The 22,922-nt window shown below is 54.0% G+C and overlaps 1 protein-coding gene across 4 annotated transcripts in view; it reads left to right on the forward strand.

Annotated features, from left to right (window-relative positions):
• The first annotated feature begins 7,874 nt into the window (after positions 1-7,874).
• Positions 7,875-22,922, forward strand: part of POU2F2 (POU class 2 homeobox 2) — a 34,787-nt gene continuing 19,739 nt past the window's right edge. For all 4 annotated transcript variants that reach the window (XM_041735673.1, XM_041735684.1, XM_041735694.1 and 1 more), the window contains exons 1-5: positions 7,875-7,933; positions 15,119-15,184; positions 15,289-15,323; positions 15,457-15,513; positions 18,992-19,108. In XM_041735673.1, coding sequence (XP_041591607.1) covers positions 7,906-7,933; positions 15,119-15,184; positions 15,289-15,323; positions 15,457-15,513; positions 18,992-19,108 — 303 coding nt within the window. In that variant the 5' untranslated portion in view covers positions 7,875-7,905. The remainder of the gene's footprint in view (positions 7,934-15,118; positions 15,185-15,288; positions 15,324-15,456; positions 15,514-18,991; positions 19,109-22,922) is intronic.

Genomic DNA, 22,922 nt, shown 5'->3' on the forward strand with positions numbered 1-22,922 from the left:
TTCTAAGCTTTTTTTTTAAAAAAAAGATTTATTTATTTATTCATGAGAGACACAGACTGGGAAAGAGAGGCAGAGACATAGGCAGAGGGAGAAGCAGGCTCCTCGCAGGGAGCCTGCTGTAGGACTCAATCCTGGATCCTGGGATCACGACCTGAGCCGAAGGCAGGTGCCCAACCACTGAGCCACCCAGGCATCCCCAATTTTTTTTTTAAAACAAAGTGTTTAAAAAAAATAAAATAAAAATAAAACAAAGTGTTTTAAATTTTATTTCAATCGGGATCTCTGGGTGGCTCAGCAGTTTAGCACCTGCCTTTGGCCCAGGGCATGATCCTGGAGTCCCAGGATCGAGTCCCACATCAGGCTCCTTACATGGAGCCTGCTTCTCCCCCTGCCTGTGTCTCTGCCTCTCTCTCTCTCTCTCTCTCTCTCTCTCTCTCTCTCTCTGTGTCTCTCATGAATAAACAAATAAAATCTTTTAAAAAATTTATTTAAATCCAATTTGCCAACATATAGTATAACACCCAGTGCTCATCTTATCATGTGTATTTTAAACCTTGATGTGATGAACACTTTGTGAACTTTCTGAACTCTGTGTGCATGGTGGCAAATATTACATTTACAATTAATGACGTTCCTGTCAGCCCATGGTACTGCCCCCATTTCACAGAGGTGGAGCCTGAGGCTCAGAGGGGTGAATTCACTGCCCAGAGTTAAATAGCAAGTGAATGGAGGGATAGTTTGTAGACCTTCATACATCTGACTCCCAAATCAGTGCTTGTATAGGCTGTACAGATAATAACAGTCTGCAGGGTGGGTGCCCTAATGCAACAAACATTCCTGAAGCCCCAGCTGTCTGCAGGCCCAGTGCTAGGCTCTGACTCCACAGTAATGAATCGGACCCTGCCTTGCCCTCAAGCCCTGCCCTGTGGGGCAGCCTGAGTGGGAAGTAATTGCAATGCAGGACCACTGGTGCTAAAGCCCAGAATGCTGCCTGGACTGTGGAAAGACCAAGTCATTACTATTAATTGGGCCTCTGGTGGAGTCAGAGGTGGCTTCTGGGGGGGGGGCGGGATTTGAGCTGACAAAGGAGGCAAGAAGGCTGGGCACATAGGGGAATCCAAGGTGCTGACCAGAGGAAGAAGGTGAGCTCTAAGTGCAAAGTGGCTGCACAGATTGGCAGAGGCCCTCACCCACTTGGGCTTGGAGAGCCAACCTTGGACTTCATTCTGTGGGCTCTGGGAGCCCCAAGGGATTTACTCATTCAGCAGAGATAGTTGGACACCTGCTGTGTGCCAGGCACTATTTTAGGTGCTGGGAATAGATTAAAAAAAACCCAAACAAACAAAAACAACAACAACAACAAAAAACCCCACAACCCCACCAGTTTTCAGAGAGCTTCCATTTCAGAGGGGGATCCAGACACTAAAACAAGCTGATGATAACTGAGTTTCAGAGAGTACTACGAAGAAAATGAAACCAGTGAGAGTGGAGAGAGACTAAGGGAAGACCTTTCAGAGGAGGCAGCCTTTGAGTTGGGTTCTCAAGGACAAGGGGAATGGGAAGTGATGGGAACAGCATTCTCAGAGAGGGGTAAGCAGGGTCAAAGGCCCCAAGGTGGGGACGACAGACTCAGCTTCCACCAGTGGGGCTGGTGGGCGGTGCTTTGTGTGGGGAGACATGAAGTGAAGTCCTGCTAGGCCCAGGAGGCCGTGATGGTGCAGGCACTGGGCTTGTCCCAGAGGCAGAAGGGAGGTACTAGAAAGCTTCCAGACCAAGGACGATGGTCCCTGCGCTTCAGCCTTTGGACAGCTCCCTCCCTGCTTGTGGCACAGCGGTGGCCTTGAGCCTGCAGGCTTGCTGGAAAAGTGGGAAGTCTGGGCTGGATTGGTGTGGACAGCAGGGGGTGAGTAGGGGCTCCTGGGCCAAGGGCGGTGCCTTGTCAGGGGAAGGGGCCAGGCATCTGCTTCTTTAGCTTCCTTGGAGGCCCTGGTGGGTATGTGTTGATGGATGCCATGGACCCTGTTCTCAGAGGATCTACAGTCTCAGAGAGACACACACTAGCCAAGAGGAGCAGTGAGCCCAGCACAGCAGTTTGGGCACAGGCTTTGGGGTCAGAAAGGCTGTGGGTGTACCTCAGCTTAGCTGTGACCACAGCCCTCACTTTCCCTCATTTCTTTAAAATGGGGATAACATGCCTGGTTGGCTGAGTCAGTTAAGCGTCTGCATTCAGCTCAGGTCATGATCCCAGGCAGGGTTCTGGGATCGAGCCCTGCGTTGGGCTCTCTGCTTGGTGGAGAGTGCTTTCTCCCTCTCCCTTTGCCTGCTGCTCCCCCTGCTTTTGCTCTCTCTCCGTGTCAGATAAATAAATAAAATCTTAACAAATAATAAAATAAAATAGTCATAACAAAAGTCCCTAATAAGAGGTGAGGAGTCAGTGGAGCCCTTAGTATCCTTAGCCAGGTCCTACTTAGATTAAGCCTGTAATACATTCCCTTTCTGTCCTTGTATTTGTCTTACAGCGTTTATCCATCAGACTATCTTGCCGATTCTTGTTTCATTCAAGCACAGACTGTTAGAGCTGAAAAAAGCCTTTGTGAGCTCCTCCAGCCCACTTCCCACCTAGAGACAGGGAAACTGAGGCCCAGAGCATGCAAAGGGCTGCCCTAGGTCACCAAGTGGCCAGTTCAGAATGGGGATCTGCTTGGTCTTATGACTTGTCTTCTTTAAGTCATATCACAGTGCTCAATTTCTTCTGACTTGAGGTGAACTCTTGAGAATTCTGGCAGGTTTTGGGTAATTGGTGTCATGAGGTTGAGGGTGGTACATCAAGGCATGTTGTGTCCATGTGAATTTATTAAGCATCTGTTGGCTTCCTGGTCCATAGACCTTGCTGCTTCCGAGAGGCCTCTTCCTGACCTCACCCCCAGCACTGACCTGAGTGTCTTCTCCCAGCCTGCTTTCCTTCCCACTGTCCATTGATGATGGTCTCAGTGTTTACCCAGCCACGTGACCAGTCATCTACCTGCAGGCCCACTAGAGTCCTGTAGAATTTCCCGTGAAGGAAAAAAAAAAAAGAATTTCCCATGAAGGTGGACCCACATGGCCCCAATCTCCCTGTCATCTCACCTATTGTCCCAGCCTCCTCTCTACTCATCCTGACTCCAGATTCCACCCACTAGCCTGTCCTCATGCCATGGAGTATCTCTTGCGTGCACTGTCCCTGCTCAAAAATCTTCCACCTATAACATCAAATCCAGCCTCGAGGCATTGTATGGCACCTTGCCTGGATCTTTCTCATCCCAGCTTGAGGCCTCCCTTCTCTTCAACCTTTCAATGGCAACAGAGGTACTTCTGTGTTCCTGGGCTTCATTCTTGACTCCTCCCCCAACTCCCACCTTCAGCAAATCACCAATCCTGTTGAGTCTACTGTCAAAATTGCTCCTAGGGACACGTGTTCCTCCCCACCCCGCCCCCGCCACCACCCTGGTCCCAGCCACCATCCCCTCCATTTCATGTAGAAACCACCCATTTCTCACAGCTGACCTCCCTCACACTGTGGCCCTTCACTGACTTCCCACAGCACCCCGTATTGTCTACAAAAACATTCACAGAATCACATCACTTCTCCGCTTGAGACCTTCCCAGTGGCATCCTGCTGTGCTTGCAGTAAAATCCAAAATGCTTACTTGGCCTGCAAGGCTCTGGGGTCTGCTCTGCCTCTCCACCTCAGTCTCCTATATCCACCTTGTTTACCCTGTACCAAGCCATACACGCCTCCCTTCCTACCTCTTCTGTTCCTGTTGTTTGCAGTGCACTTCCCCACATCCTTTGCCTCACGAATAGCTCCGGACTGCCATGAAAACGCCACCTCCTCACAAAGCCTTCCATACCACACTGCCCACCCTCTGTCTTCCATCAGATCATCAGGCAGGGTTCAGCCCAGCTCATCTCTAAGCCCTCAGACCCCAGCCCAGGGTGTGGCACCAAGGGACACAGGAAACATCTGAATCGAAAGCAATGGAAGGGTTGGCCTACCTTCCGCCGAGAATTGATAAGGCAGAGGGAGTCCACTGAATTGCTGAATATCCAGACTCAGGGCTGCGGGAGTGGGCCTGTGGACTGTGAGATTTGCTGTTCCTGAGCAGACTTCCCTGCTGTCTGCTGGAGGATAGGGAGCATTTCAAAGCTCAAAGGAGACCCACGGTGCAGTAGAGAGAGAATAAGCTATGCAGAGGACTGGTCTGAGTTTCAATCCTGACTCCACCATTCATATGCTGTGTGACGTGGGGCAAGTGACTTCACCTCTCTGAGCTCCAATTCATCAGTAACATGGGGATGATAATAGACCTTATTTTCTCAGATTGTCATGAAAATTAGAAATAATGTATTGGCTCAACTAGCACAGAGTAGACAATTGCTGCTGCTGCTGCTGCTGCTGCTAATGATGATGATGGTAAAGAAGAAATTTTTTTTTTTTTTTTTTAAGAAGAAATATTTTTAAGTCCCTGGATGCTGGGTGTTCTTAGGCAGATCATGGGGTGGTTGCAGCTTGACCTTGACTTAGGGCCACTGAAGAAGCAGTTTTGAGGGCAGGGCGGAGGCTGAAGCAGGTGTGTAAACAGGAAGTGAAGGCTTAAGCCCAGAAACCAGGAAGGTGGGGGAAGAGGTGGGCAGGCAGTGCCCTGGGCAGGCCAAGGCTAGGTTTGGTTTGAGAGTATCCAGGGCCCACTGGAAGATGACACAGCCTTGCAGTAGGACTAGCCAGACATCTCTCTGTCTCTGTGTCTGTCTGCTACTCCTCATCCTGTTTTCCTATGAGTTTGGGTCCCTAAGCCGGTTTTCCCTGACCGCCCCCCACCCCTGCACCCCCCTGCCATACCCACCAAGATGATGCCCGGCCTATTCTGTGCTGAAGGCTGATGTGTTGAGTAAGTGCTGGTATCAATGAATCACCAGTTCATCTCTTGGCCCAGCTGTTGACTCAGTGTGGCCTGCAGCCCTGTGTCCCTATCTACTGCCAAGCTGGGGGTCTGAGGGGCCTCCCTGAGCTCCAAGTTCAGCCCTACAGATGAAGCAGCACTTGTGGAGAAAGACCCCTTGGGTCCCCACGCAGAGCAAGGACATGTGGGGGGCTGAGTGGAGAGGTCGCCATAGACAACGGGAATCCCGAAAGAAGCCAGGGAACCAAGCCACAGAGAGGGTCCCCAGGGGCAACAGAGAGGAAGAGGCCATGGCTGGGGGCCCTGAGGGGTGAAGAATTCCGCTCTGCTGTCCCCGGTGGGCTGGCTGCTCCCCCCCACCGCTCCCCGCCGGGCCCCCGGGGGACCTCGCTCTAATAATGTATTTGATCGACTCGCCGGCCGCGTACAAGCGATTATTGTCTTGTCGGGAGTCAAACGTATCGATCCGGTGAGAAATATGAGCAGAGCAATGGGGCCCGCGTGTCAGTTACCAGCCCCGCTGGCCCTGGGGAGCCCCCTACGTCTCCTTTAATTACCGCTCAGCCCTGAGCCCAGCCTGGCCTCCCCTGCGCTGCCTCCCTCCCAGGCTCCCTGCACCCCGAGAGGCCCCCCACTGCTCCCCAGCTCCTATGTCCTACCTGCCTTGCTCAACATGGCTTGAGGCCTCTTCCCTGACTGAGAGGCCACTATTTGCCCAGCCTGGGCCTCCCATTGCTGGCTGCCAGGCCCCTGGTGGTCCTGAACTCTGTCCCTCTGTCTTCTCCCAGCAGGCAGACATCTCAGACCAATTCTCCTTCAAATCCCTGACTATAGCTCAGGGATTCAGCCTGGGGGCCAAGAGGTATAGAGTATTTTCATCCCTTGGGAGAGCACCTGAGGCCTTCCCTGGCTCCCCCACTCAGCTACAGACCTACAGTCTGGCAGCGCCAGGAATGGGTGGTGCTTCTGTTCATGCTCACCGTAAGGGGCTGACACCCAGTCATGTCCAAAAACGCATCCCTGATATAGATGACATTGACTATGTCCATAGTGGAGCATGGGGGTGGCTTGGTAGGGTTCTGCCCCCCTCCAATGTCCTTATGACCCTTATTTCCAAGCCCCTCAAAACATATATCCTAAATCAAAACAGAACCTATAGCTTCAAGACAAGGCTCCAGTACTCACTGCCACTAGACTGCTGTCCGAAGGCCCTCATGTACAGACACCCTGCATCTGAAAGAGAGATGGGGGTGGGGGGTGGGGTGGTGGACCAGGAGGCAGGAGGTCTGAGTTGAAGCTTGGTTAATGCTATGTGGTCTCTGGAGATATGGGATGTTATGGGGTGTAGATAGCTGGGAACTGTCCCCTCTGTGTACAGATGTAAAAACTGCTGGTCATCCCCAGTGAGTGGGTCTGCCTGCCTGGGCTGGTCTGGGTTCACAGGGTCTTGTGTGCAGAAGGAAGGGCACTCATGAAGGTCTGCCTGTGTGTTATATCCTGCCTGAAGGTGCATGGGTGTGAGCATGGCCCACAGGGCCAGGAGGCGTGCCTGGACACACCTGTGTAGATGTGCCCTTGTGCCCACTGAGGGAGCGGAGGGGGTTCTGTACACAGGAGTTAGGGATGGTGGATAGGGAGGGTTGGTCTTGGACCCTGGGCACATAGAGGGTTCCCATGTGTCTGCGTGTGCACACGTGTGTGTGAAGTGCTGGGGCCCATATGTATAAACACTTGAGTGTATGTGTCTGTCTGGGTGAGTCCAGGCGTCCGTGTGCGCGCTTGTGGTTGAGGGGTCCCGCCGGCGTGGGGCGCCTTGAGTCCTGCGGGGCCTAGGGCGGCAGAGGGCTGCTCGGAGGAGCCAGGTGGCCTGGCAGCCTCGCACCGGGCGCGGGCAAAGGAAGGGGGCAGCGGGCTCGGCCGCGCCTTTGTCTGCGCCGCCGTGCGCTGGGAGTCCTGCGCCTTTGTGTGACCCTCGCAGGTGTGCGCGCGGGGGCGGGGCTGGGGGGGACGGGGAGGGGAGCGGAGGGAGGGGCTTCCTCCTCCGCAGCCGGCCCCGCCCTCCGGCCTATTGGCTGGGCGCTGCCGCCCTCTGGCGGGCGCGGAGGGAAACGCTGGGCCGGGAGCGCGGTTCGGAGAAGGGCCTGCGGGCAGTCCGGGGTCCCGGGGCTCCCCTTGCCGGAACCACCTCGGGAACCCGCATTTGCCACACACCCCCACCCCCGGCAGGCAGGCGTCTTGCCACTCCGGGCCAAGGCCCCGCCCCGTCGCCCGCGCTGCCACTGCCCACGGGCTGGGCTTCCTCTCAGTGGACGGAAGCCTCACCTGCGGACAGGTGCGTGGCTGAGTACCTCCCTTCCCACAGCCTTGCAGGACCGCAAATGTCTCCTGCTGTGCTTCTTGGCTTCAACGCTTTGGGGCTCTGGGCCTGCTTTTGGGCTCTGGGCCTTCGGGAAGGCTACCTCAGCTCTCTGGTCCTCAGTCTTTTCGTCTGTAAAATGGGGCAAATACCAATCACCTCAAGAGATGGTGTCTGTCAAGCTTGGCATTGGGAAAGCCCCTCCACGCCCCAAAAACGCTTCTAGCCAGTGTTTGGGATTGTTGCCGTTGTTGTAATGGGCCCACCCTCTCTCCCAGACCCACATGCTCTGTTCCAGATGTGTTTGCCTTGGTGGAAGCAGCTGGAGGGCTGGGGCAGCTGTTGCAGGCACCTCCTGGAGACTCAGCTGGAGGAGTCAGCTCCTCCAGCCTACTTGCCCTGTGCCTCACTACCCCCACTTCCCCAACATACACATGATTTGGGGTCCACCGCCTCCTGAGGTGGGCCTTTGGGCCAGAGTATTTTCCCTTCTGAAGGGGGCGGACCCTGTGGTTTCCTCCCTGGGTGACTTCCGGCTGAGAGGGCTTGGCCCCCAGAGAGGGCGGGGAGATGACACAGTTGTTCCCCCGGCCCCGCGGGGCGGGCAGCATGGTTCACTCCAGCATGGGGGCTCCAGGTAAGGGGCCTGGGGCCAGCGCCTGCTGCCTGCCCTGCCCTTCCTCCTTAGCTGTCTCCTCTAACTTTGGCTCTGAACCTCAGCAGCTCCCCTTTTTCCACCCTAGGTCCCCACCCTCAACTCCTCTTCCCTCTTCTCTTCACTCCGGACACCTGGGGGCTTTTGATCCCCCCCCATCTCTGCTGCAGTGTTCTGAGGGCTCTGGGGGTGGGGGCGGTGAGGATGGAGCCCAGTGCCTGTAGAAGGCTCTTATATGGAGGACCAGTGGGTGGGCTTCTTGGGTGGGGGCTCCAGGGTGGTGGGAACCCTGAGTTGCAGGACTTTACAGTGTACGTGAGTTTCTGTGTGTGTGAATGTGAGTGGCAGTTCCGAGTCCTCTGACTGTGACTGTCATGTGTCTGTGTGTGAAGGGCTGTTGTGTGTGACATTGTGGGCTAGCTTTGGCAATGATCTCTTGGCTCACAGCCTCACTTCATTTGTCTCAGATGTCACCTCCTCAGGGAGGCCTTCCCTGACCTCCCTGTCTGGACTGGCAACCAGTCCCGCCATTCTTGGTCATCCTCTTGCCCTGCTTTGTCTTTCCTTTATGGCATGTATCACTGCCTGAAAATTTATTATATGATGGTTGACTGAGTGACTGTTGTGTGCCAGGCACCACGGGAGATGATTTGTATTTGTTGGCTCATTTGGTAAAATGTGTCTACTTCTGCATAATGATAGTTATCTCCCAGCAGTACTGATGGGACAGTTAAATGAGGTAATGTGTGTAAATGTTTAACACTGCCTGGAAGACAGCAAGCATCAGTACTGCATGATTGTTTCATTTGTGGCCATATAGGTGTGAGTGTTGGTCTATGTCACACTCCTGAGAGTCTGCAGGGACAAGTCCTGGTTGGACCTGTGCCATCCTATGTGCATCTGTGTGTGCGGGCATCCCTGGGATCTTTCAACAACATATATTTATTGAGCAGTTCCTTGCTAGGTGTTGGAAATAGAACTGAAAAAGGCAGCTTTGGAGCTGTCCTGGAGCTCCCAGTGGGGGAGACAGACGTGTTGCCAGACAGTGGAGGAAGCACAGGCAGAGGGGTCAGGGCTTGGATGCTGGAGACATGGGGAGCTGTGGGAGCCCAGAAGATTTGCCTAGTTGAGCCAGAAGGGTGTCACAGAGGGCTTCCTGGAGGAGGGGACATCTGGGCTGAGATGTGAAGGATGAGTGGTATGAGCAAGGCAAAGGAGGCAAAGGAGGGGATTGAGATGGAGGGAAGGCTTCTTGCGGGATGGCACGTGATTATTTGTTGCGGTGACTGTACGTGCAACTATATATGCGTGTGCGCACATACAGTGTAGACACAGAGATCCCGGGTGTCTGCACATGCATGCCATATGCTCCACCATGGACTTGTCCCTACCCGGGGTTGAATGGGAGCCTTGTACATGCTGGGTGCTGAGTTAGACCCCTTACTGGGGATTTTGCACATAACTGCGGTGCCTGCGAGGCCCACCTGGGTTCCCTGCCTGGATGTGAATGAATACACTGCATGGTCTCAGGCAGATCACTCATCCTGCCTGGGCTCAGCTCCACACCTGTGAATTAGGCTTAGGGGTCCACCCTGGCCATCTCCCAGGATGAGCCGATTCTGGGTATGGGAGTGTGCACACATGAGTGTGTATATCTGAGTTGCCTAGGTATGTGTGTGTCTGCATATCTGTGTCCATCTGTGTGTCTGTCTGTGAGTGACTCTGGATGTGTGTGTTCACATCTGTGTGCATCTGAGTAACTCTAGGTGTGTGTATGCGTGCGTGTGTGTGCATGTCTCAGTTGTGTCTGAGCGACCTGAGTGTATATGTGTATGCACATCTGTATCTATCTGTATTTCTGTCTGTGAGTGACTCAGGTGTGAGTGTGTGCATGTGTATGTGTCTGAGTGACCTGAGTGTATGTGTGTACATGTATATCTGTCTGTGAGTCACTCTGGGCCATGATTCGGGATGTGTGTGTGTGTGTAAGCACAGGTGTGCATGTACATGTCTGGGTGTGTGTTTTGCATATCTACCCATGCCATTGTGTCTGGGTGTATGTCTTCTCTGCCTGGGATCTGTGCACACCTGTCTCCGTGGTGTTTGCATGGTCTCTGTCCTTGTCTGGGGCCCTGCCTGGCTGAGGCTGTGGTGTGTGTGCGAAGTAGCAGCCTGTTGTCAGCACAGCTGTGGGGCCACCCTCTCTTGTTGTGTCTGCTGCCTACTATCTCCATCCCTCCCTCCTGACAGCTCAGAAGTGTTCGCTCCCTTGAGGCCACTCAGGGACAGATGTGGGGTAGTGGGGGTGTGAGGTGCTGCTCCTAGGGACGCAGGGACCGGGCCAGCTGGGCCCACAGAGGTTCCCGGCAATGAGAACCCTGCCCACAGGGGCTCCCAGGCCACAGCCTTGATTGAAGTCAGCTCTGAAGGCAGGAGACCCAGGGGACAGGCTAAGAGGGGCCAGGAGGGGTGAGGGGCAGCCCTTGGGCCCTCTATATTTAGCCCCATTTTCGGTAAGTGCTAACGAGAAGCTGGCCCAAGTCTGCTAAAACCGGCTGGGGGAAATGCAGAGGAGAAGTGAAAGTCCGGGGAGGGAGGGGCAAGGGAGAGGTGGGGAGGGCGGAGGGGACCCAGAGTCCCAGGCCTGAGGCAGTGGGGCAAGCGAGTGTGACCCCAAGGGTGTGGGTAGCCCTGGGTGTGTCTCACTCCAGGGTGGTGGGATACAAGGGGCCCAGTAGAATTCTGCATTGCTTTTTCCTGCCTGGTCCTCTAATGAGTTAATGCACTGCCTGGGATGGGAGAAGGAGGGTGACTAAGGTCATATAACCAAGCAGCCTTTCTGTGTGAAGGAGGCTTTGAGACGGGCTTCAGAAGGCACCAGGGAGCCAGAGCATATTAGGATCACCTGGTGGGGGGTGGGGGTTGGGCTTTGCAAAATCCAGATGTCCTGGTCTTACCTTGTCCCTGTGAAAGCAGAGTGTCTGGGTGGGAATAGGTGTCCTTATTTGTCTAGAGTCAAGAGAGAGAGGGTCCTGGGCCAAGGCTGACAGCTGCAGGACAGGCACCTGGGCCAGCCTCCTAAGGGGATTGCCAACGCCCTCAAGTGTTAGGGCATCGTTTGGCTTTGGATCTGTGGTGGAAATGGAGTTCCCTGTTCATCCTTGGTGGGGATGATTTGGTTCTTTTCTCAGGCTGGGTTCTGATGGAGGAGGAAAGAAAGCAGGATGAGCTTGGGCCAAGGGCAACACTGGCAAGTTTGCCGTCAGCCCAGCCAAATGCTGCTGTAGGGGTGCCTGGGCTGTGTGTGAGTCGGGATGGGGGAAAGAATTAGGGAGAACAAGGGAAAGAGTGTAGAGATTTCCTCTCATGCCGCCTTTGCCTCCTCAGCCACTATCCCTGCAGAGAACCTTAAAGCTTTGGGCTGGAGTTGTGGCTCAAGGTCATGGTGGCCGGTAGCAGCAGAGAGAGAAGCTTGTCTGGGACAAGACTGGGTCCTGATCCGTCTGAGACTCTTGTGTGCATTGCTTTATTCCAAAGGCACAGTCCCAGCCAGTGCTGTTATGACACCAGTGTGGGCTCTGAGGAGCTCACAGTCTGGGGCAGGGGGAGGCCATTGTCCAGGAAGACAGGGTGTGTTAAGGGGCAGGGGCAGGGGGGTTCTCAGATGAGAGAGACACTGACCACCCGAGGAGTCAGGAAGGACCTCACAGAGGAGGTGATGTGTGAGCTGGGATCATAAAGAGGAGCAAGTGGAGAAGAAAAGGTCGCCATGTGGGAGAAGAGTGGAGGCAAAGTCCGCGGGGTACCCATGTTCACCCGACTCACATGTCCTGGGCAGGGCAGTGTTAGGGACCCCATCTAGGACAGTCACAAGGGGAGATGCTGGGCCAGTGGGAACTGGGGTGGAGGGAGCCACCGCCAGAGAGGACAGAACCTGTGCTGGGTCCTGAAGGATGAGCAGGAGGTCGCCAGGTGGACAGCGTGGGGGGACAGCCTTCCAGGCAGAGGGACCAGCCCACGCCAAGGACTCAGGAAACTGTTAAATGGCAGAGAGACAGCAGGATGGAGGCAGGGGCAAGGAAAGAGAGAAAGCTGCGGGGAGGGACATTCTGCCAACATTTACCACCTATTCTGAGCTGGGTGATGCCAGGGACCCGGCAGTGAGTCAGAGCATGCCTGCCCCCTGGTCTGGTGGGAAAGGACAGGGACACAGAAGGCCATGGCCCTGTGGGCTCAGGGCTCGGCCAGTGGGAAGGCACGGTCGTGGGAAGCTGTATTATTTTCCCAGGGCAGCCCTAACAAAGTGCTGTACACTGGGTGGCTTAAACAACAGAAATTAATTTTCTTGAAATCTGCAAGCTAGAAGTCCAAGATCAAGGTGGCAGTGGGGTTGGTTTCTGCAGAGGCTTCTCTGCTCAGCTTGGGATGGCCGACTTCTTCCCTGTGTCTTCACGTGGTCTTTTCTCTGTGTGTCTCTGTCCCAATTTCCTCCTCTTATTAGGACACCAGTCATATTGGATTAAGGCCCACCCTAATGGTCTCATTTAACTTAAACCTCTTTAAAAACGCTATCTGGGCTTTACTTGGGGGAGATGGGGAGCCATGGAAAGGTTCAGGGCCAAGTTGTGGGAAGGATCTCCTTGGGGCCAGATGGATACAGGTAGGAAGTCGGGGCTGGGGACAGGGTTGGGGCAGGGGTCTCAGGGATGCTAGCAGGGGTGCAATGCAGGACCACGCCAGCATTAGTGGTTGTCAGAAGCTGGGCCAAGTTCTGGGCCATTTAGAGGTAGGATTAAGCAGGACCCCTGCCTTTGGTGTCCCAAAGTCAGGAGTGGGGTCTGTCACCTGGCACCAGCACCTGGTCTGTCCCCCTGGGTTTCTCAAGATCATTGGCCACTCACTGCCATCCAAGTGCCTGGAAACAGGACACGAGCTCCCAAAGCATCCTGACCACCTGTTCCCCACACTATCTTCTCACCAGTCTATGCTTAATAGTACTATGTACTGGCTTTTTTTCTTTTTTAGCTTTTAATTTTTTCTTCTTTTTTAAATGTGGAAACATAACATACCGACAGCAAAGTGCTCAAATTTTAAGGGTGCTGCTTTATGAATTTTTACCTATGTGTGGAACCACATAACCACCAAGCAGATCATGATACAGAACATTTCCCTCCCCTTGCAGGCCTCCTCACGCCCTTTCCCCCGTCAGCGACCCCTGAAAGTTACCCATAATCTGACCTTGATCATCAGATATCATCTTGCCTGTTTCTGAGCTTCCTGTAATTGGAATCCTACCATCTGTCCGCTTGTGTGTCTGATGTCTTTCCCTTGGTGTCGTGCCTGCAAGATTTAGTGGTGGGTGTGAGGCAGGGGTTTGTTTCTTCTCTTGCTGTGGGGTGTTTCAGTGTATGGACGTACCACATTGTGTCGATCCACTGATCGGCCTTGGGGGCCATTTCGAAAGAGCACATACGTCCATGGGCTTGGTTCCATGGTGGGCGGGACGGTTCCTCTGTCTCATGGGGACGCTTGTGCCTCCCGGAGCCAGCGGATGTGCTGGGTCCTGGGGAGGGGGTAACTCTTCAGCTTTCCTGGATTGTGCTTGTATCGATTTACACTCCCATGAGCAGTGTGTGACCTGGCTTTTTAATCAGGAATTTTAAACCCGAGTGGTGTTTCATGTCGAGTAACCCTCAATTGCAAAATTCCTGGACATTTTTTCCCCCCAGTTGCTGAGGACGTCCTAGCTCTCTTTAGCTGGCCTTCTTTAAATATCTTGGGCACAGAACACGCTTGATTTGGACAGCCCCTCTGATAGGGCATTGTGATTTAAGCAGGGATGTGGAGTGAGTTGTGGGGGAGACCTTCGGGTCAGAGTCAGGGTTATGAGTAAAGTCGGAAGCCAAACTGAGAGTCAAGGTCAGATGAAGGACTTGTAACATCTGGATGGGAGCTGGGATTCAGGTGGGTCAGGGGACTGAGAATGGGTAGGGTGGAAGCCAGGGTTTGTGTGGGGTCTAGGACCAGAAGGGGTTGGACTCGAGTTGGCCTCAGGGTGAACTTGAGTAGGGGTGACAGCTGGAGATGAGGTGGGTGGAAGTCACAGCAGGGGTCCACTAGACCGTAGCAGTCCTGATTAGAAGCGGGAACCCTGGAGTCATGAAGACAGGTGTCTAATCAGTGCACCTCTGCCGTCTCTCTGTGCTTTTGGGTCCTCAGTTTACTCCTCTGTAAAATGGGGGTAATATTAGCACTAAGCTCTGAATCATACTTAACGCTGTGCTCAGCACCGGTAAGCACACTCACCTTTCCATTATCAGCATCAGAGTGTTGTGAGGAGAGAGCGTTGCTTCGTGTCCCGGTGCCAGCTTGCTGTTTGCCACCTCTCCTCATTTCCTGGGTTTACGAGACTACGGAATGGGATCATGTTTGTAGGGTGGGGCATGCAGGTTGGATTTGGGCGTGCAGTTGGGATTCAAGGCGGAAGTCCTAGGTGAGGCCTAGGAGTGAGTCTGAGGGCCTGGTCAGGGGCAGAGCCGGATGGTGTTGAGGTTGGAGTTCCCAGTTCCGGGTGGGGCTGCTGGGCCTGTGTGCTGGATATGAGAAGGGAGGCCGGGGGGCCGGGTGGGAGTCAGGTGTGGACAGGAACATTGTGGGCTGGGGGAAGGGCCGAGGGTGCCGAATCCCACGCAGAGATCAGAAGACTCACTCCTTTGGGGATGCTGCAGCCCTTCACACGCCCAGGCTCCACTCAGAGTGGAAAACATGTCTCACCCGAAACCTGGTGAGGCAGGACGGGTGCGCCTCAGGAGGAGGCCCAAGGCTGACTCGCTCCTGTGGAACATCACCCACCTCCTCCTGGGCACTGAAGTCTTCTCAGGACCACTGGCTACCTCCCACCCTGCCCCGGGGCCTCACGGAGGTGGCCCTCTCTGTGCCACCTTCTGCAGGGGTAAAAGGGACCAGGCAAGACTCCCAAGGCCTGAAGGCCCCTTCTTGTCTTGCCAGAGGCACAGTAAGAAGGACGTATCCCCTGGAAAGAGGCGTTTACGAGGTGGCAGGGGGTGTGGGGGGATTTAGAGAGAGGCCGGGGTAGTGCTGGAGGAGAGTCCAAGAGCCCCTCCACCAGCTTCCCTCACCCCACTTACATCCCTCTTCTGTCCCCAGAAATAAGAATGTCTAAGCCCCTGGAGGCCGAGAAGCAAGGTCTGGACTCCCCGTCAGAGCACACAGGTTGGTGGGTAGGGGAGCAGGGAGGGCAGAGGGCCTGTGTGATGGGGGAGCTGCGGGGATATGGCGGGCACAGGTGATAACTCACTGTTTCCCTCTCATTGCAGACACTGAAAGAAATGGACCAGACACTAACCATCAGGTCAGGCGGGAGTGGTGGAGCAGGAGGGGTGGGGAGGGGGAGAAGGGACAGAGGGCGCCCCTGTGGGGGAGGGGTGGAGTGCCAGAAGCTGCTTCAGCTCACTCTTCCCATTCCCCACCCTTTTTCTCCCCAGAACCCCCAGAATAAGACCTCCCCGTTCTCCGTGTCCCCAACTGGCCCCAGCACCAAGGTAAGCATTTATCAGAACAGCCTGGGCAGGGGGACGAGGAGGGTGTCCTGTGATGGGTTTGCATCTGTGAGAGGGTCCCGCATGCTCCTGTGGGCCCTGGGCCTGAAGGGGGTGCACAGAGCCCTGATACCTTGGTGACAGGCTCCTCCCGCCCCTTCTCACACTCGGGCTCCCGCCCCAGGCCTGTGACTCACCCAGGCTCCTTCCCCTTCCCTGGGGGGGTGGGGGTGGCCAGGGAAATCCCCCCCAGAGCCCCAGGGCGATGAACAACAGGAAGCTGAGGGCCCCGCCCCCATCCCAACTTCCCTGACAGGGGCCTGCCCCACCCCCAGCCCCCTAACACACATACCCAGGGGCCAGCTGACGAGGGGGGCACGGGGCGGGGGGAGGGGGGGGCAGACCCAATAAGGATGGCTGAGGATGATGAGGAGGCTGGAAGTGGCCAGACAGAACAAATTCCTAATCCAGAGGGGCCCTGCCTGCTTCTGGGCACTGCTGGGCTTCCTGAGGTGTCTGGGGTTTGGGCCTCCAGGCCCCAGCCTGGTGGGTCCAGAGGCCTGAGGGCGGAGGGCAGGGCAGGGGCGGAGGGGTCCTGGGTGAGGGTTGGGGTTGGGATCAGAAACTATTCTGTAACCTTGGGAAAACCACCCCCCCACCCCCCCATCCACTGGGCTTCTCAGCTTCCTTTTCTCTAACACAGTGGGCTATCAGGGCCCGGGGCTTCTGAGGTACCGTGTGCAGCTTCGTGGGTGGGTGTCTTGTGCTGAGTGAGTAGGCCAGGGCCCAGGGGAGAAAGAAGGGCTCTGGCTCTGGCCTCCTTCCCTCCAATCTCAGGTGCAGTTCTGGCCTTAGCCCTTGGAGCGGAGCACGTGTCCATCGCCCTGACCCTCTCCCTCCTCAGCTGCGTCACAGCAGCCCTGCTTCTCTGTGGGGAAGCCAGGGTGTGGATGGGGGGGTGCCCTGAGAAGGAGGGGTTCTCCCTACCCTTCCCTGGCCTGGACCCCGGTTCCTCAGGAAAGCCCGAGGCAGAGAGGGTGTTGACCTCTGACTCCGGCCTCTGTCCACACCTTGTCCTGTTCACTGGGTGCCTTTCCTTTACCCAACTGCAGTGATTTACGTGCTCCCATCATGATTTCAGACACATTCACACACCACCACGTACAACTACTTACATTGCACTTGTGTTAATTGGCTTCATTTTAAAAAACATTTTATTATGGAAAATGTGAAGCAGATACAAACGGAGAAAAAAAGAGTATCATGAAAATAAGCCCCCAGGTACCCATCAATCAGCTTCAACAATTTTCAGCTCATGAACTGGCTTGCTTTTTCAACAGCTCAAATAAATGTTTTTTAAATGGAAATTTCACGAGTGGAAAATCAGAATCTCTTGCCATGGAAATAAATACAATGATTTTTTTTAAAGTAATCTCCACATTCAACGTGGGGCTCGATCTCACAACCCCAAGATCAAGCGTCGGTGCTGTACTGACTGAGCCAGCCAGGCACCCCAACACAATGATTCTTAAAATGTACCCAGGGACTCTTGCTTGCTGACGAGTCTAAGCCTGAGGCTTTTCCTTCATTTGTTTAAAAGTCAGATGAGCAGTGTTGGGGGTGAGGCATTAGAGCCATCTTAGCAGCCAAAGGAGGCTTTCTCAAGAGCTGAAAGGATGAAAGAAACCTGAAAGAGGACTAACATCCTCACCGTGTTGTTGGATGTGAGAAGGGGAGTTTCTTTAACTTTTAATTAAAATATGACACACACAGAGATCCTCAGTGTATGGCTCTGTGGATTTTCACAAACTGAATACCCATGTTGCCAGCACCACTAGATCATGACACAGAACACAACCAAACTTCCAGAGGCCCTTGATTCCCCACCAGGGGTTGCTGCATTCCTGTACCCCGTAGACTTTCTGACATCTGTATCCATACCTGGGGGGCACATCCCTCACTCTCTGTTATCTGGCTTTTTCCAGGCCTCTGTTCATCTCACTCTGAAATTCAGAATGCCACACCCCCGCTAAGCTGCTGTGTCACCTTGCACAAGTTGCTTTCCCTCTCTGGACCCCCTTTTGCAAAATGCTGCTGGGACCTCTGCAAAATGCAGTGTCCCCTCTGGCCCTAAGCATGTGATTCTTCAAGCCATGCCTCCTCCTCCCACCCTGACATCTCCTTTATCACCTGACCTCCCAGGCAAGCCCGCTGTGGTCTGGCCTTTCTGTCTAGGCAAGTGGGAAGGCCAGGACTGCTCTGTGCTGGTCTGGCCTATGTGTTTGGTGTGAGATGCCTCTACATCCTACACAGAGAGATGAGGAGGGGCTCAGTGCACTTCTGGGGCAGAGACTGAAGGCTGGCAGCATCTGGACCACATCTGGCCTACATATGTGCTTTACTCGTCCTGCCAATGTTTTTGTTTTTGTTTTTTAAGATTGCTTTTTGTTATTGCTGTAGATTTTTGTAATGAGATTATTTATTTATTTATTTATTTATTTATTTATTTATTTATTCATGAGAGACACAGAGAGATTGGCAGAGACATAGGCAGAGGGAGAAGCAGGCTCCCTGCAAGATGCCTGATGCAGGACTGGCTCCCAGGACCCTGGGATCACAACCTGAGCCAGAGGCAGACGCTCAATCACTGAGCCATCCAGGTGTCCCTTGCTTTAGATTTTGTAATGGGTGATTGGTGGGAACAGAGGAGGAGATGGGCAAGCTTAGCCTTCCTCTTCTGCCCATATCACCCTTTGTACTGTCTGTTTCTATACTCATTTGAATTCCAAATCCATGTTCCAAGGCAGTATATATATATATATATATTAATAACCTAAGGCCCTTTCTTCCAGTGAAGCCTTACTCCATTAATGAGAGATGCACCTCCGGCTGAAGCAGATGACCAATGGGGACCTAGAATTCTATTATTTGATGTCACGAGCCCCCTGCTGGCACATTTCCCATTTTACAGATGAGGAAACTGGCACACCTCCCAGAGGGGGAAACTGCTCTTCAAAGGTGCCCCTCTCCTGTAAGGAGTTTGGGTGCAGGGGGTGTGTTAGCCCTACTGATTTTTTTTTTTAATTTTATTTATTTATTTATTTATGATAGTCAGAGAGAGAGAGAGAGAGAGGCAGAGACATAGGCAGAGGGAGAAGCAGGCTCCATGCACCGGGAGCCCGACGTGGGATTCGATCCTGGGTCTCCAGGATCGTGCCCTGGGCCAAAGGCAGGCACTAAACCGCTGCGCCACCCAGGGATCCCAGCCCTACTGATTGATGAGGAACCTGAGGCTAGAGGAGTGGCCTAAGATCCTGGCCAGTCAGTGCAGGGTCTTGCCTCTGTACCCCAGTGCGCTCCTCCTATTCCAGCCCAAGGCTGCTGTTGCCACACATATCCTCTCTTTGGTTCACAGGTGGGCATTCTCTCTGGCCTCCACTTAACATTCTGGGGTCCCGGACCCTGCCTCTCTCCCCCCCAGATCAAGGCTGAAGACCCCAGTGGCGACTCAACCCCGGCAGCACCCCCGCCCCCCCAGCCGGCTCAGCCGCATCTGCCCCAGGCCCAACTCATGTTGACGGGCAGCCAGCTAGCCGGGGTAAGTACTTGGGCAAGGATGGGGATGTGGGCATAGACCAGCCACCTCCCATCTGTTACAGGACCAGGGGGTGTCCCACCAGGGCCTCAGCTACTCTCTCACACCTGCCTCCTGCCCTCCTCAGTCCTCCTGGAAGACTTGCCATCTAACCTGCTTGGCTCGGGCACTAACCCCTGTCTGCCTTCTCTGCTCCTCCCTCTGTCCCTCCTCTGGCCCTGCCACCCTGCACCCCCCACAGCTCACGGCGCTGATGCCAGCACAGCAGCAGCTCCTCCTGCAGCAAGCGCAGGCCCAGCTCCTGGCCGCCGCCGTGCAGCAATCCAGTGCCGCCGCAGCCGCCGCCGCCGCCTCCTCCACCTCCTCCTCCTCTTCCTCCTCCTCTTCCTCCTCTGCCTCCTCCTCGACCTCGCAGCCCCCAGCCTCCTCTGGGGGAGGCGACCTGCCACCACCACAACCTGCCAGCCAACCCCCTGGGACCCCACAGCTCACCCTGTCCCAGCCCATCCAGCTCACAGCACAGGTAAGGGCAGCCCTGGGGGGCACATGCCCTCCAGTGGAGGGCCCACAGAAGCCCAGTGTGCAGGGGCTGACTGGTCTGAGTGGACGTTTCTGACCACTGCTCATGTGCCAGGCAGCTCCCAGCAACCCTTGGAAGCCTTGGGGGATGCTGTCACCCGTCTCAGTGAGGTAAAGTGAGGCTCAGATGGAGGACATCCTCTGTGTGGTGGAGAGCCTGGTGCTTTCTGTGTATCTCGCTGAGGGTTCCCAGCCACCTGGGAGGTTGGCACATTATCCTCAGTTTACAGCTGAGGAAACGAGGAGTCACCTCCATGGAATAGTGCCCATGTGGGTGCAAAAGGAAAGGCTGAGACTCTGAGCTAGTGACCTATAACATGTGCCCTGGCATACCTAGTGAGAGATGCTCTTTCAGAAAAGGGGCCTGTGGCCTCTGGGTCAGGGAACGCTGCCTCCACTCTGGCCATTCTGGAAACTTCTGGCATACACTGAATCATGAGTTAGTGGCTGTATCCATTTCCCAGGGCTGCCATGAAAGAGCCCCACAAAATGGGTGGCTCTAGGGAGAATCTCTTGTTTCTTCTAGCTTCTGGAAGTGCCAGAAATCCTTGGCATTCTTGTAACTGGATCACTCCAATCTGCCTCCATGGTCATGTGGCCATCTTCTCTCTGTGCCTGTCTGTCCCCATGATAATATTTCCTCTTCTTTTTATAAGGACACCAGTCATTGGAATAGGGCCCATCCTAATGACCTCATCTAACTTGACTACATCTGCAAAGACCATGTTTCCAAATATGGTCATGAATTTACAGTCACCAGGGGTTAGGACTTCCAACAGATCTTTTTGGGAGATCCAATTCAACCCTGATAGTGGCCAACAAATTTCCTGTAAGGATAGCTGGCAGAACCGAGTAGGAGCTCCCCTCCTGATGGGTCTGCTGTCTCCACTCGGTCCACACTTGTCCCTGTCACCCATTTGTGCTATCTTCCTGGAGTTCCCTAAGCATTTGACTCTGTGGGAGTCTTTGTTCCAGGACAGTGAAAGTCTTCCCTTAGTCTTGTGCTTCCCACAATGACTGCTCTTTGGATTGCTGTTTTTTCTCTCTATCCGCTGCCTTCCATGGAACCTCAGGGTCAGATGCTGTCTACCCAGAGAAGATGCCCAGTGCCCACAAGGTTGTCCCTTGACAGAGTTCAGCTTCGGATGGGCCCATTCTACTACTGACCAGCACTTCCACTGAGACTGAGACTGTCCTTAACCCTGAGCTGGTGTCTGCCTCCTTAGAGATTCCTGCCTTTGGGCCTGGTTCTGCAGAGACACACAGAGCAATCTGTACCCGCTGCTCTGTAATGGCTCTTCCAAAATCTTCTCTTTTTTTTAAGATTTTATTTACTTATTCATGAGAGACACACAGAGAGAGGCAGAGACACAGGCAGAGGGAGAAACAGGCTCCCTGTGGGGAGCCAGATGCAGGATTTGATCCCAGGACCTTGAGAGCACAACCTGAGCCAAAGGCAGTGTGATGGCTCTTCCAAACTTAGCCTTGTGGTGCTTGGCTCGCCACGGTAATTGTAACCAGAGTCTGGCAGGTGCTGCCTTTGTACCAGGCACTGTACTAATGGTTATCTCCTTGAATCTACAAATCCTCATCCTAGGTAAGGTTACCCCATGAGCACAAGTGGCAGAGCAGCCTAGGAACCAGGTCTGGGCTCTAACCACATGATCCAAGGCTGCTACCTTTAGCCATCTTCCCACCTTTCCCCACCCTGGCCACCAGAGTTCCCAATAGCAGGGGTCACCTCTCAGTACATACAGCTCTTCATAGAGCAACCCCAATGCCCAGGGCTCCTCCCTAGGTTTCAAGATTGCTGCACCTGTTCCTATTCTTCTGTCTATCTGGAAGTCAGCTCCCTCCCTTTTACCTGGACAGCTTTTCTTCAGCCTTTAAGCCTTGGCTTGGGAGTCCACACCTCCAGGAAGTCTTCCATGATTTCCCCCTCAACAGCCGGTTTGATTTCTTGTCTCCTGCCTTCTCTGGAGGCCCCCAGCCCTTTCCTTTCCTTCTGGCCCTAATTGCCAGCACTGTGTCCGAATATGCCTAAGGAAGTATCTGTGGAAGGAACAAAGACTCCAGGGAGGGAGGAGGGACAGAGCAGCCTAGTTCAGACCAACCAGACCATCATCCCTTGGGAGCATCAGGCCTTCCTTCCATTCATACACTGCTAGAACCACCTCTTTCAAGTTCCTTGCAAGCCAAGGGCTGCAGCAGGCTGGTCCTCTACCACCTGCTGTCCTGCTGGAACTCAGATTCTCAAGGTCTCCTCCAACCTGCCCTGCCAAACCCCTTCCTCTCACTCCTCCCGCCCCAGTTCCCATCTGCTCAGGTCTGCTTTCTGCTATCGCGAAGTTGGGCCACGTTTCTTTTCTGGGAGTTCTGTTACCCTGTGACCTCATCTCCGTAACAGACCAATAGACCAATGTTTATCCCGTACCACCAGCGTTCCAGGCACCGTGCCGACCAGCTGCAATGGGTAACACATTCCTCCTGCTTTCACTGCCTACTGCAGCCACAGCTGTCTCACCCCTGGGCACGACCCCTCTCAGCCTGTGTCCTGTGCCACCGCCGATTCTCCCTCCCATACCCGCTCAGCTCTACCCTGTAGTCATTTCACAGACATTTCCGGGCCTCCTGTGTGTGTCAGGCCCTGGTGGGAAGCTAAAGACTTAAAAATGACTCAGACCCTTCCTTGCCCCCTCAGGGCTCCCAGTCTTTTAGGGAAAGAAGACTCACCAATGAACCACTAAGAAATGTCTTACTTTAAAAATACTAACAGAGTCAAAAACACCCCAAACCTTATCACTTTAAAATTACATAAGGTACTAAGGGAAAATCCCTCATCTGTCCCTCTAATGCCAGCATCCACAGTTATGTCAGTTAAACAGTTTGGCAGGAGCCTTCCCTGCATTTTCCTAGCTAGTACAGAGAAGGGGGTGATCATAACACACTTCTATAATTTGTGTGTCCAGTGCTCGGCACGATGCTTTCCACCACGGGGGCCACATGAATGTTTACTGAATCAATGAGGGATGTTTTGCTGCAGTTTTTCAATCAAGGGTAGGGAAGACATCTCTCTGGGGGAGTAATTCAGAATATCTGGGGTAGGGGTAGGCATTGACTGAAAATTTACATTAACCAGTAAAACATCATTTTGTATTTGTAGAGGAAGGAAAAAAAATCCCTATTTTCATAATATGACCATGGCAAATAAAGCTTGACAAGATCTTTTAGGCTGGCA

The sequence above is a fragment of the Vulpes lagopus genome, chromosome 2 (genome assembly GCF_018345385.1).
Source record: "Vulpes lagopus strain Blue_001 chromosome 2, ASM1834538v1, whole genome shotgun sequence".
Taxonomy (NCBI): domain Eukaryota; kingdom Metazoa; phylum Chordata; class Mammalia; order Carnivora; family Canidae; genus Vulpes; species Vulpes lagopus.